The 14,390-nt window shown below is 34.1% G+C and overlaps 1 protein-coding gene across 2 annotated transcripts; it reads left to right on the plus strand.

Moving 5' to 3' along the window:
• LOC109243994 (random slug protein 5-like) lies at nucleotides 3,378–7,408 on the plus strand. Of its 2 annotated transcripts, XM_019411018.1 has the most exons (6): nucleotides 3,380–3,749; nucleotides 5,922–6,183; nucleotides 6,277–6,313; nucleotides 6,406–6,511; nucleotides 6,817–6,927; nucleotides 7,056–7,407. In XM_019411018.1, the coding sequence occupies exons 1-6, from the start codon at nucleotides 3,555–3,557 to the stop codon at nucleotides 7,170–7,172; spliced, it is 828 nt and encodes a 275-aa protein (XP_019266563.1). In that variant the 5' UTR covers nucleotides 3,380–3,554; the 3' UTR covers nucleotides 7,173–7,407. The 2 variants fall into 2 exon arrangements, with proteins under 2 accessions (XP_019266572.1, XP_019266563.1); XM_019411027.1 differs by lacking the exon at nucleotides 6,277–6,313 and having other exon boundaries at nucleotides 3,378–3,749; nucleotides 5,922–6,165; nucleotides 6,453–6,511; nucleotides 7,056–7,408.

The following is a 14,390-nucleotide window of genomic DNA, read 5'->3' on the forward strand; positions in this document are numbered from 1 at the left end:
GCAAAAATCATGATGGGTCAATATTGTTCTTCCAAGCATGTGTTCATCCCAAGAATTCAATTTTTGCCTCTGAAAAATGAAGAGCATCCTTTTAAATATGTGCAAAAATAATTTCCTTTACGCTTGTGTTTTACAATGATAATAAATAAAGCACAATGGCAAATAATTCCGAATGTATATGCTGCAACATATTTTTCTCTTGGACAACTATATATTGCATTTTGAAGAGGAATATTAATGTCCACAATAAAGGTTCTTATCATGACAGAGCAACCAAAACGTTAGAGGAATTATTTTTTTTAAAACTGAGGCCTTAGTTTTAAATAGAATGATTACATAATCAAAAATTTAATCATGAAACTCAAGTGAGAAATGGTTAGATAGGATTCTTAGTTACCAAATCTCCTTGTAATTAAATCTCAATAGTAAGTATAATTCAAAAATAAATAAAAAAGCCGTAAAATCTAAAGTGAAAACAAGAGTGATATTACCTGGGTAATGCATCCAGCACTCAGTCACATGCCATCGAAAATTGATGTGAAGTCAAAGGACATATAAAAGACCTTATAATTTTGGAGCTTTTAGAAGCATTCAAAATGATAGTGATTTCAATTATCACAAACTGTATTATTATTTTACGGTTCAAATTTGAAAAAAGATTAATATAAAAAGTTAGTTGAACTTTGAAAATTATAAATATTAAGACAATTAATTAAATGACTATTCACTAATATTAGTAAAATAGTTAAATAACTCTTTTGTTCAGTTTTTACTTTTGTATTAGCTATAACTTTGCACTTCGAAATGAAAACTATCCAAATTTTCGGTGATGAAGACCGCAGAATAGGGCTTCTTCTATAAATATATTTGCCTATATAATTCGAAAATAATAATTAAATAAGGTAAAATTGTATAATTGAAAGAAAAAAAAAAGTAACGATCCTAACTCGAAAAGAATAAGAAAGAACTCTAACTAAAGGAATAGAAAGCGCTCCAAATAAGAAATACTCCTAAACCTAAAAGTTGTATAAGTTAAAAGGACTCTTAAAAATGAAAAGCATGGCAACTTTTACGTTTGTCTTAGGTGTAGTTTAAATAGGAAAAGAATTACAACCTTAGGTAATTTATAATTATATCATTAAATTTATAGAAATATTTAAGGTTATAAAAGTCGATCAATATTTCGAGGATATTTTAGTCGTTCAATATTTAGCATAAATTATTCGTGCTTTTATAATAATATAGATAGATACGTCGAAATGCAACAAAATTCATATTTACACATAGGCCTTAGATACAAAACCATAGAACATGAACATTGAATGCAATAAGGGGTTCAACGAAGTGGTCTTATAGCGTGTTCGATCAAGCTTCTCCAAAGTCTAAGCTAGCGTTTGGCCATAGATTTCAAATTTGTTTTGAAAAATCTGATTTGGATGAAGTTTGGTTTGAAGATGAAAATGTGTTTGGACATACGTTTTTAAAACATTTCCCAACTTTATTTTGGAAAAACATGTATATAATTTCCAAGTTTAGGGATTTTGGCCCAAAATCAGCAATTGGGGTGATTTTGGGATTTGGAGTTTTGAATTTGGGATTTTGCCAAAATGTGGGCAAAATTTATGGCCAAACATGAGTTTTGAAAAAAAATCCCAAATTTATTTTGGCAAAACTCATGGCCAAACGGGTCCTAAAAGTGCTTTTGTTTTGGGTTGCCGAAAGTACTTTTTTCCACCTAACTTAAGGTGTTTGACCAAGCTTTTGGGGTGGGGGGTGGAGTCGGGGGGGGGGGGGGGGGGTGGGGAGGAAGTGCTTTAGGGAAGAAAGAGAAGTAGTTTCTGAAAAGAAAAAAGTAGTTTATCCCTAGAAGCAGAAGTAATTTCGTCTTTTATTCTTACCAAAAATATCCTTAACAAAATATAGTATATACCAAAATAACCTTACTTATCTTTGACCTAATACTTAGGATATTAATGTATAAATATTTCTTCTTATTTTTAGATAGCTTTCTAATAGATAGTGATTTCAGGGGTGAATACTTTTATATTTGTAGAATAATTTTTTAATATATCTAAATCATCTTAAAAGAATTAAAGTACTTTTTAATTTTATTTTCATATTCTACTTAAAAATTAAAAGATTTAATTATTATCTATAATAATAATTTTGTGAGATTATTTATTAACTTATAATATTAACTATTATGTAAATCTATTCATGTCCTTATTTGTAATTTGATACTTAAAAGTATTTTTTTGAAAAGCTTGGCCAAACATAAATTATTGCTCAAAAGTACTTTTCAGACTGATAATTAGCAAAATACAAACCGCTTCTCTCCAAAAGTAATTTTTCGAAAAGCACTTTATAAAATTAATTAATTTTTCCAGCTTGGCCAAACAATCATTTAGACTCTTTAGTTACAACTACTATGAGTTAGGTAAGTAGGTGCACTCCCACTTCCTAGCCAACCCATATATTTGTACAATATATCTTTCCATGATATATGGTTTCCAATTGCATTAATATTAGAGGCGGATCTAACATATAACATGTGGATGAGAACTCGTGTTGAACAGCAACATCTTTCTTCCGAAAACATATCAAATACCCTCAATTTCAAGTTAGGTTAGATAAGTTACGCATGAAAACAAACACGTACACACATACACAAATAAATTAATTACAAAATAAATTTTTAGAAAATATATATATTAATAAGGCGCACTCAGAGTTTTTAAATTTCCAGTTCTACCTTTATCTAGCATGATTTTCTTTTACCAACATATGGTATCCAGAATCGATTAATTCGAATTCGTGCTCCCTATCAAAAATTTTTACATCTCTAATACATGACAGAGAGATCCTATCATTTACCACATAGAATATTTGGATGACGTATGAGCTATAATACAAGTACATAGATACTCATTTCTACGGGTTTAATAGTATTTGGTCCCTCTAAGTTCATCACTCAACTACATTCACGGCGGCCCCATTTGATAATAGTTTGTTTGGCGAAGGTTCTTTTTGGTCAAAAAAAATTTTTTTTTTCATGTCGATAGTACTTTTTTCAAAGTTAACTTGCTTGGCCAACTTTTAGAAGGAAAAAAATATTTTTGAGTAGAATCAGAAGCCGTTTTTAAGAAGCGGAAAAAGTAGTATCTCGCAAAAAATATTTTTTTTGAAAAGCACTTTTGAGAAAAATATACTTAGAAATACTTTTAAAAAGCTTAGCCAAATATTAGTTGCTGCTTAAAAGTACATTACAAATTAATTAGCCAAATACGAATTTTTTCTCACCAAAAGTAATTTTTGAAAAGTACTTTTGAGAAAAGAAATTTTTAAAATAAGCTGATATTAGAAGCTTGACCAAACATGCTATTACTCGTTCCGGTAAAGTCTTAATTTTCTGGCCTCCCCATGTTCCTCTTTTTAAATTCCTCCTCCAAATTAGCTATAAATTGAAGCAGATCATTTTGTTATCTTGAATTTCGGGACCTTCCTCTGTGCATTGTATATTTCTCCAGCTAGTAATTGGTGCAAGAAAGAAAGTGATGGAGGGAAAGGTTAAGGCAGTGGCAAAGGAGTTAAACAATAATGGAATTCATTTTGAAACAAAATTGCAGCAGGAAGAAGAATCAGTAACACAAGAGATCCAAGTAAAATGCGATGACAAAATCAGTGAAGAAGAGAAGAATAAGATTTGCCTCATGAGAGCTCTTGTCGAAAAGCAGGATCCTTCTTCCAAGGTATAAATAGTATTATATACTCCCTCTATTTTAATTTGTTTGGTATAGTTTTACTTGATATGAATGAAGTTTAAAAGAAAAAAAAAATCTCAAATATATCATAATGTTTCTGTTGTTATACTCATATTTTTAAAACTTGTGATCATAAATATGATATAACATTTGTAGGTTACAAAAGCTTCTTATTAAGGAAGTATAAAAATATATCACTTTATCTTAAAACGGGCTAATAAGAAAATAATATTCAGGGAAGTGAAATGCAGGGAGTAACTCTTTGTTAGTTTCCTTCCTTCCGTTTACATGTAAAGCATCAAGATTTTCTTAAGAAAGTATTATATACTCCCTCTATTTTAATTTGTTTGACTCGACACGAAATTTTGAAAAAAAGAAAGACTAGCTTTTTATTAAGAAAATATAAAAATCTATTATTTTTTGAATAGGACTAATAAGATAATAGTACTATTAAGCAAAGTGAAACGCGAGGAGGAACTCTTTATTAGTTTCCTTCCTTACGTTTACAAGTAAAACATCAAAGATTTTTGTATTTAAAATGATCAAGTGCAAGAGGTTTTTACGTATTACAGCTTTTGGTTAAAGGAATGAGATGTTGTAGGTCCCAGGGCGGCTCAATATTATCGGGACCTAAAGTCAAACTTCCATAAGAGACCTTTAGCTTTTTTCCTTAAATAAAAATTTTCATATATATTAATTATTTGACATCTAGTTTTCTAGATTTTTGAGATTCAAAATTATGAATAATTATTTTATAATCAATTTATTCTAATAAATTTTTTTCAATTGATAATATAACTAATCAATTCAATCTCTCTTGTGCCATGGTGATCTTAAGTAATATTTTATCAATTTTAATTATAAAAAACTTATTTCAAATTTTTAGTTTGTGATAGAGGGGGCCGAATGTAACTATTACATGAACTGTTACCATTATTTTATAAACAATACAAGTATTTGGAAGAGAATCAAGTCTTTTTATCTGATTGGGTTTATCAATTAGAGTATTATCATCTCTTCTTTTTGGAATAACTGAATCATACTTTCTATTTGACATATTTAAATTTTAGTAAATACTAAAAGGATAATATATGCATATGTATTAAAAATATCAAGAAAAACAAACGATTAGATGAAAACTAATATTAAAAACTGGAATATAAGAACCTGATTCATTACTTGATGTGAAAATAATTATTTCCTGCTTTCAATATATTTCTTGTACGCTTTAGCTTGATAGACAAAAAATGCAGAACAGTAGAATCTCTTGTAGCACAAAGAAAAAATAATAATAATAGTAACGTTTGGTTTGAACTGAGAAAGTTTAAAAATAAAATTGAATATTATAAAAACCAAGAAAGGAAGTGAGACGATTTACATAATATTTAATAAGAAAAAAACAGAAAAAAAGGAATAATCACTTGATTCCTTCCATAGATTTTGCATTTACACGTTAGGGGCCCATTTTAAGTAACAGAGATATCTTTCCTTTTTAGTTTTTACCAGGATATGTAATATGAGTAAAAATATTTAGTTAAAAAAGTTAAAGGGTAAAAGTGGGTCCTCCTACCGTTGGGGGCCTAAAGCTTGGGCTTCAGTGACTTTACCCAAAAGCCGACCTTGGTAAGTCTTGGAAAATACTCACCTTAGGAGCAGCCGTTTGCGGATGTATTTGGCCTAATCTTCATTTTTCTAAATTGTGATGTTAGAGTGAGAGGCCAATTCAGGCTTCAAATTCTATGAGTTAAATACTTAAGTTTCTTAGCATTGAACCCGTTGTATGTTTACAATTATAAGTTAAAAACTATTAATTTTGTAAATTTAATAAGTTTTGATACATAAATTTATGTTTAATGTCAAAAGTAATGAGTTTTAGATTAACTGGATAGCAGCACTCTACGTCCCCCTTCTAGTTAGAGTTAGACCCATCCACGTTCTTGGTTTTTTTAATGTTGAGCCCTTATGTTTTATTGTTCATGCACCAGATATCTTGTTCTGGCCGCGCGGGAGATATTAGGCATCCCTCATTAATTAAGGAATTGACTGTTAACTCCTTACATGGTTTTGAACCATCCTCACTAAATGAGCTAAATTTTTTGATTGGGTTAGGTGTAAAATTCATTTTTTATCCCTTTTTTTTTGTGTGTCAATTGTTTCCAGGAAGTAGATGATTATGAGATAAGAAGGTTTCTTCGAGCTAGGGAGCTGGACGTGGACAAAGCTTCGGCAATGTTGTTGAAATGCCTAAAATGGAAGAAAAACATTGCACCAAATGGGACTATTTCAGCGAGTGAGGCTCCAAATGAGATAGCACACAACAAAATGTTCATGCAAGGAGTGGACAAACAAGGACGCCCTATTGCTGTCATTTTAGGTGCCAGACATTTTCATAATAAACTAGGTGGTCCTGACGAGTTAAAACGTATGTTTTTTATTTTCTTTTTCTTGATTCCGTTCTACGTACTTGGCCTGCTACTTAGTAATTTATAGTCAAGACTTTTGTTTTCATTTACAGGATTTGTGGTCTTGGCTTTAGACAAACTGTGTTCAAGGTACACTATTCTTATATTCTCACTTGGCAAATTTGCCTTTTCAAAGAAGCTGTCGAGATCATGCAATCTTGATAATTTTTTTTTTTAATCAGGACCTCACCAGGTAGGGAAAAGTTTGTGGCAATTGTGGATCTCCAAGGTTTTGGCTATGCCAACAGCGATGCTCGTGCATACATTGGGGCTCTATCCATTTTACAGGTTTAGTTATCTATTTTCCTTGAGTTTAACTTCTATATACAGATAATTGTAACCTCTTATGAATTAGTAATCTGAAAAACAAAGTAGCTTATCTAGTAAAAATCGAAACATGATAAAATACATGTACAGCGCAAAAGTGCTTGAGAGTATATATATATATATATATATATATATATATATATATATATATATATGTGTGTGTGTGTGTGTGGGTGTGAAATCTTTATCAATTTTTTCCCCTGTGGGAAAACGGCTCACCATATTGTAGTCCATAATCTTGAAGTTTACTATACTATTAATTGCAGGACTGCTACCCTGAAAGACTTGAAAAAATACTTGGTGTTCATATTCCTTACCTATTTTGGACATTGTGGAAAATTATTTCTCCTTTTATCGATAACAAGACCAAAAAGAAGGTGAGACTCTAATATGGTTTGATGGAACAATGCTAGAGTTTAGTCAAGCTCAAGCTTAAGTTATTGGTTAAACCTTGTGTTAGATTAATTATCTTTACCAAATTAATTTTTATCCTTCCTCTCATCAGATCATATTTGTGGAAAACAAACGACTAATGACAACTCTACTTCAAGATATTGATGAAAGTCAGATACCAGAGATTTATGGAGGAAAAATGCCATTAGTTCCTATCCATGAAGCCTAAGCAAGTAATTATTTAGAGCTCCTTTCCGTGGAATTTCAACCTAATCAAGATGGTAATACTCTAAAAAATAAGACAAAGTTTGTAACTGCGATTAAACATTTGTATACATTATGCATTCATAAACATTTAGCTTTTAAATAAAAGAGAATTGAATTATTCTCCCCTAATAATCTTTTTTTGAGCTCTGATGTAATATACTGCTGAGGTTATACATCAAGTACACACCTTATACTGCTCTGGCGGCTTACCCTTCATGACGCTGTCATACACGATTGGCCTGCATGTTTAGACAGAGTAATTAAGAATTACAATCGTTTTCTAAAGTTGAAAAAATTGAAGACATAAATCTACCCAACATAATAGAAATTATTATCGTAACAATTACAATACAAGTTCCCTATCCCTTTCTTATCGTCCATCTTTTTCAGATTGCAATATAAATTTCTTAGTCCATCTTTATTTGTCTCCTTAACCAATATGACATATTTTCACATAATACTTTCTTCTATCACCTCCCAATCTAGGAGAAATACGGAAAATTGTACGGGCACCCTATTTTGTCGCCCTCTTTTAACCTATACCCATTTTTTAAAAAAGTTTTAACTTGTACTCATTTATTAAACAACTTCATGCCTCTTTCTCCTCCTCCTCCATTTTCTTCTTCTTCTTCTTCTTCTTCTTCTTCTTCTTCTTCTTCTTCTTCTTCTTCTTCTTCTTCTTCTTCGGATGACAGTGATTTTATATCGTGTTTCTGAACATATTTTAATGTAGTTTATGATGTTTTACAGTGGTGAACTGTTATGACGCTTTCTTTTTTACTATTGCTTAGGGTTTCTTCTTCTTCTTTTTTTTCTTAATTGCAAAATGGGTTCATTAGATTTATTGTTATTTTGACAAATTGATGATTGGGGTTTGTTACTGATGATATTTGGAGGTTATGTTCAAATTTGAGCTCATTTGGAGTAGATTTATGTATTAAATCGTATATTGGATTGTTATAATTCGAAGAACAAATTCTGTTTATGGGCAATTTGTACTTTAGGCCTTGGCCTTAAGTGCATAAAAACGTTGGTTGCACTTCCGACCTTCTGGCCATAATTGCATCTGAAATGAAATTTTTTACTTTAGACTTATTGGCCTTAAGTATAGCAAAACGTTTGTTGCACTTCAAACCTTTTGACCTTAAGTGCATCTGAAGTGCAATTTTCACTTCAGACTTATTGGCCTTAAGTGCATGAAACCATTGGTTACACTTTAGGCATATTTGGCTTTATGTGCATCTGAAGTGCAAATTTTCACTTTAGACTTATTGGCCTTAAGTGAATGAGAACGTTTGTTACATTTCAGACTTTTTGGCCTTAACTGCATCTGAAGTGTAATTTTTCACTTCAGACTTATTAGCCTTAAGTGCATGAAACCATTAGTTGCACCTCAGACCTACTTGGTTTTAAGTGCATTTGAAGTGCAATTTTTCACTTCAAACTAATTTTTTTTAACTTCAGACCCAATAAGTCTGAAGTTGATTGTAAAGTGGGTAGGCATGCAAACTTTTTTGCAAAGTGGGTATAAGTTCAATTATGACCCCAAAACCGAGTATAGATGCAAAAGCCCCGAGAAATACATGAACCTGGATCAGGCTTAGAATGACGAAGCCCAACTTTTTTGTTTTCCTTTTATTGAATATCAGATAGAGTTACATCAAATATCAATCCACTATGTAGCTCAAATCTGGAAACATTCTCTCTACTTTCACAAAGTAGGGATAAGGACTGCGTACATGATACATAAGTATTTCCAGATCCCACTTGTGAGAATATACTGAGTACGTTGTTGTTGTTATTGTAATTATTGTTGTTGTTGTTGTTGTATGTAGCCCAAATTAATTTTATGGAGTCAAAATTAAATCATCATATCATACTATATTATAAGCATAAAGATCAAAAGTTGAATGTGAAAGATCAAAATAACCCTATAAACTTAAGTGACTATGATACCCTTAAAAAAATTATACCTTCGTAAATAATTACAAAACCTTTTGGTTCCCTCAACCTTTTGCAATTAATATCTCAAAATTCTTGTATAATTTTGCATAACTATGGAAAAAATTCCTTTTGTTATGTTTCTATTATTATCAGTCGATTCTTACTTAATTGTTCAAAAAAATATACAAACATTTAATTCTTCCATTCTTTAAAAAAATATATCATGTACAAATAAGTATTAGTTTCTCTTTTTATTTGTTGCGCGGATCATTTCGCTGAAACATCAAAATGGAACAACTTCAAGAACAATATCTACAAAGAAATATTAGGTGAAACTGTAACAACCAGACTGGTCGTTTTGAGTATCTGCACTTCGTTCGGTAATTTAGGACCAAACTCTGTGTTTCGAAGCTTTTAGAGCCTCATTCTATCCTTTCTTGATTTGCGTGCGCAGTTCGGGTATTGACCTGGGAGGCTTATATGCTAAAAAAAACTGATAAAAACAAGTAAAAAGTTAATTTTAGTTGATTTCGGTCAATGTTTTGATTAAATAGACCCGGACCCGTATTTTGATGGTCCCGGTGGGTCCGTATTAAAATATAGGATCTGGGCGTATGCCCGTAATCAAATTTCGAGGTCCCTAGCTTGAGTTATGAATTTTTATTGAGAATTAAAAGTTTGAAAATCTAATGTTTTTAAGAATTGATTGAATGTTTGGCATTATTGATACCGGGTCCGTATATTGGTTCCGGAGCTCGGTAAAGGTCCAATATTATATTTTTGACTTATTTGTGAATTTTGGTGGGAAACGGAGTCGGTTTGACGTGATTCGGACGTCCGGTGGTAAAAATAGAGATTTCAAAGCTTTCTTGAAAATTTCATTTGATTTGGTGTCCAATTCGTAGTTCTAGGTGTTATTCTGGCGATTTGATCGCGCGAGCTAGTTCTTATGATATTTTTAGACTGGTGTGCACTTTTGCTTTGGAGTCCCGAGGGGCTTGGCTGTATTTTTGGATTATTGATTGAGAGACTAGTAAAGTTAAGAAATTTGGGAGTTTGACCATGGTCAATATCGGGTTAAGACGACCTCTTTTCAGTGTTTTGAGTGCGCAAGCAGGTCCGTAGCGTGTTTTATGATTGAAATTCATATATTGTTTGTGTCCTGGAGGTTCCGAATGAGTTTCGGGGTGGTTTCGGATCATTTCGGAGAAGTTTGGGTTTTGCTGGTTCCTGGTGCGATATTGTTCATTCGTAATTGAGAACCTTTTATGGCAATTGCGAAAATACTATTCATTCGCAATTGCGAATCATTTATGGCAATTGCGAAAACATTGTTCATCCCCAGTTGCCAACCATTTATGGCAATTGTGAAAACACTGTTCATTCGCAAATGCGAAGTTTTTTTCGCAAATGCGACATCTGCAGCCTGTTAAGTGCTGAGAATTCCGAGTTTTTGCTTCATTTTTATATTTTTGAACCCTAGCTTCGAGGTAAGGCGATTTTGAGAGGGGATTTTCATACTAAAACATTGGGTAAGTATCTTTAATCAATTTTCAACTATATTTCATGATTTTATACAAGATTTAACATCAAATTCATGAGAAATCTATGGAAAAATTTGGGAATTTTGTCAAAGTTTTGAAAAATGAAAATTTAGGATTTGAGAGTCAAATAGGACTCGAATTTAAAAACAAAATACATATTTGGACTCGTGAGGGTATAGATAGTCAAGACCTACCCTTGGACCCGAGTTTTGACCGGGTGGGCCCGAGGTTTGACTTTTGTTGACTTTTTAGAAATTGAATAAAAATCACAGCTTTATTAATTGAAGTTGTTTTCTCTTGCATTGTGTGATGTATTCAAGTCGTCATTGGCTAGATTGAGTCGAGCGGAGGCGAATTTGTAGAGGAAAAGGCTAAGTTGAGTGTTGAGTTGGCCGTGTAACGACCCGATTGGTCGTTTTGCTTTTTAGAACTCCGTGCCCCTAAATAATCCCGCGCTTGCTTAAACTAATTTACGACCTGCGGGGATGGTTGGTTCGGGATTTGGAAGAGTTTGGGTTGAAATAGGCACACTTGATTCCCTAAGATTTTCTTAAAAGGCTAAGTTTGACTTTGGTCAACATTTTTGGTAAACGGACCCGGACTTGTATTTTGACGGTCCCGGAGGGTCCGTAGGAAAATATGGGACCTAGGCGTATGCCCGGAATCGAATTCCGAGGTCCCTAGCCCGAGTAATGAATTTTTGTTAGAAATTGTTAAACTGAAATTCTAAGGATTTAATGAAATTAAATAATGCTCGAACATGTTGGTATCGAGTTCGTATGTTGGTCCGGAGCCCGGTACAGGTCCAATAACATTTAAGACTTGCCCGCAAAGTTTGGTGTCAATCCGAGTAGTATAAGTACGTTTCGGCGCGTTAGAAGTAAATGGAAGAACTTGAAGTTCATAAGTTTGATTCAATTGGTTTTAGGGGGTGATTATTAGATTTAGCGCTGTTTCGGGCGATCCGAGGGTTCGATCAAGTCCGTTTTATGATTTCAAACTTGTCGGTATGTTCGGGCGGGGACCGGGGGCCCCGAGCGTCAAACGGTCGAGGCTCGAGTGAAGTTGGAAAATTTGGAAAGGAGCTGAAGCTCCAGTCTTCTGTCATAACCGCACCTGCGATTGGCCAGCCGCAGGTGCGAGACCGCAGAAGCGGTCGTTCTCTCGCAGATGCGGCCAGGCCAGGCCAAGCCCAAAGCCGCAGAAGCGGCTGATTTTCCGCAGAAGCGGAGCCGCAAAAGCAGCTTGTCCCTCGCAGAAGCGGCCCAGTTGAAATTCCGCAGAAGCGGACACCACTCCGCAGATGCGGTGGGCGCAGGTGCGGCCCAGGACCGCAGATGCGAAAATCACTCAAGTAGTGACCTTCATTTATTACGGGCTCTAGGCCATTTTTGCTCATTTTCACTCATTTATTGGGCGATTTTGGAGCTCTTGAGAGAAGACTTTCACCTAGCATCTTGAGGTAAGTTCATCCTATTTATTTCTAGTTTAATACTTGAACCTCGGGTAGATTAACACGCAAAGATTAAGGAAAAATCATGGGATTAGAGCAAAACCTAGGGTTTTGGTAAAAGTTAAATTTAACCACGAAATTTATTATGGAATGAAGTAGAAATCATATATTATTGATCCTTAGGTTATAAAGAGCAACTTTCTTCAAAAATTTCGGAATCCGGGCACGTAGGCCTGGGGTCGGATTTTAGGAAACTTGTGTTTAAGATTGGAAAATTACTTTAGTAATTAAAATGCTAACTCTTGAGCTTGTATTGACTAGTTTCTACCTCGTTTAACTAGTTTCGGATCATTTGGCTCCAAATTGAGGGTTCGAGCACTTTCTTGGTATTGGAAGTACGCTTTGGAGCAAGGTGAGTCTCCTATCTAACCTTGTAAGAGGTAATTGTCCCCATAGGTGAAATAACTGAATAATTTTCCACTAAATGCGGGGGCTACGTACGCATTAGGTGACGAGAGTCCGTGCGTAGCCACTATTATGCTTTAGTCCGGGTAGTCTTGGACCCAAAAGCATGCTTTATGTGATATTCTTGTGACTTTATGATTAATTTGGATTGCTTAAATCATGTCGAATGTGGTAAATGAAATTAATAAGAGAAACATCACTTTCTTGACCTTTTAAAGAGAAGTTGACATTTCTGTGAGTAATTGCTCCCCTGATATATTCTTGTCTGCCTATTTGTTGTGCTTAATTACATTTGACCGCGTCGCATGTATGATTCGCGAGCGGGGTAATAGATGTATCTATGGTTCGCGCCGTTCGACCCTCCGGCAGTGCACACTTTATTTTTATGCTGGATTGGGCCGTACGACCTCGGCACTACTCGCGCATGCTTCTTGCTCGGTATATTTCTGCGGACTGAACTTTGTTATATGCTCTGAAATGTAAATGGCTAACTGTGATATTATCTAGGAAAGGACCTGTTACTTCTTGCTATAAATTGTTAATTATTTGTGCTATCCATGCTTAGTATAACACTTTTTCATATTATTTGACCCTAGTAAGTGTCAAGTCGACCTCTCGTCTCTACATCTTCGAGATTAGACAGGATACTTACTGGGTACATATTGTTTATGTACTCATACTACACTTCTGTACTTAATTGTACAGGATCTGAGGCAGGTACAACTGGTTACCAGTCTGGTGCATACTCTTGATCGTAGCCCGAGATTCCACGGTGAGCTGCTCCCTTCCTATGCCGTTCAGCAGCACGATGGAGTCTCTCTTTATTTTTGGCCGTCTATTCTATTTCAGACAGTAGGATAGATTTATTCTTTTGTATATTCTACTAGATGCCGACATACTTGTGATACCAGGTCTTGGCACACACATTAGTAGACTATTTTTTTTTTGGGATTGTATAACTATTATGGTACGATGCTAATTATCGCTTGTTTTAAATTCAAACTTAGAGATTGTGGTAACCGTTTGGAAAAAGTAAAACTAGAACTTATTAATATTTCCGCGTTGGCTTGCCTGACAACGGTGTTGGGCGCATCACGACCTGAAGTGAAATTGGGTCATGACAGGCCGAATCGAGGTAAGTGTTTTGCCTAACTTTGTTGAGGGAATTTTTCCTCCTATTTGTCATTGGTTTCTACATGCGGGGGTGATACATATATAAGGTGACGAGCGTATATGTATATGCCGGGGTTAATCATGCTCGGGGGTATGTTGTGCTATAATGTGTTTGTAGAATTACATAACTTCCTTGCTTCACGCCTCACTAGATTTACCGGTACTAAGAACGTAGTATAATATGTTAGTAATTAAGACTTAGCCTAATATAACTTGATCAAATTTGATAGAATTCTGAGACTACATGGATGTGTCTAGTTCGGTCATCCCTATGCAAAAATCATTTCTACATTGCTACGGCCGATAGTTTGAGATGCTAGATTCCATACTTGTGTTGTTGATAAATGGTGTGATTTGTGGAATTACTTGAATTATATGGCCCTTGAGGGTTCATTGAATCATTGTTGACTTGTAAAGCAGTGATTGAGAATTTGTTTGGAATATTCGTTGAACACTCTCCTCGATGTTATTTATAATTCCTGCCTTGCCATTTTATTGATGTTCATATGCTTGGTAAGGAAGAGTGTAAAGCACGAAGGGTGATGCCGTGCCATTTAATATTCATTATCATGTGAGGAAGAGTGTAAAGTACGAAGGGTGA

This window comes from Nicotiana attenuata, chromosome 2 (genome assembly GCF_001879085.1).
Source record: "Nicotiana attenuata strain UT chromosome 2, NIATTr2, whole genome shotgun sequence".
NCBI classification, from domain to species: domain Eukaryota; kingdom Viridiplantae; phylum Streptophyta; class Magnoliopsida; order Solanales; family Solanaceae; genus Nicotiana; species Nicotiana attenuata.

Excerpts from the sequence above, each read along its gene's own strand:
- LOC109243994 (XM_019411018.1), top strand. The coding sequence starts at position 3,555 with ATGGAGGGAAAGGTTAAGGCAGTGGCAAAGGAGTTAAACAATAATGGA. Across the intron at positions 3,750-5,921 it reads AGCAGGATCCTTCTTCCAAG|GAAGTAGATGATTATGAGAT; the intron begins GTATAAATAGTA and ends AATTGTTTCCAG. Across the intron at positions 6,184-6,276 it reads TGGTCCTGACGAGTTAAAAC|GATTTGTGGTCTTGGCTTTA; the intron begins GTATGTTTTTTA and ends TTTCATTTACAG.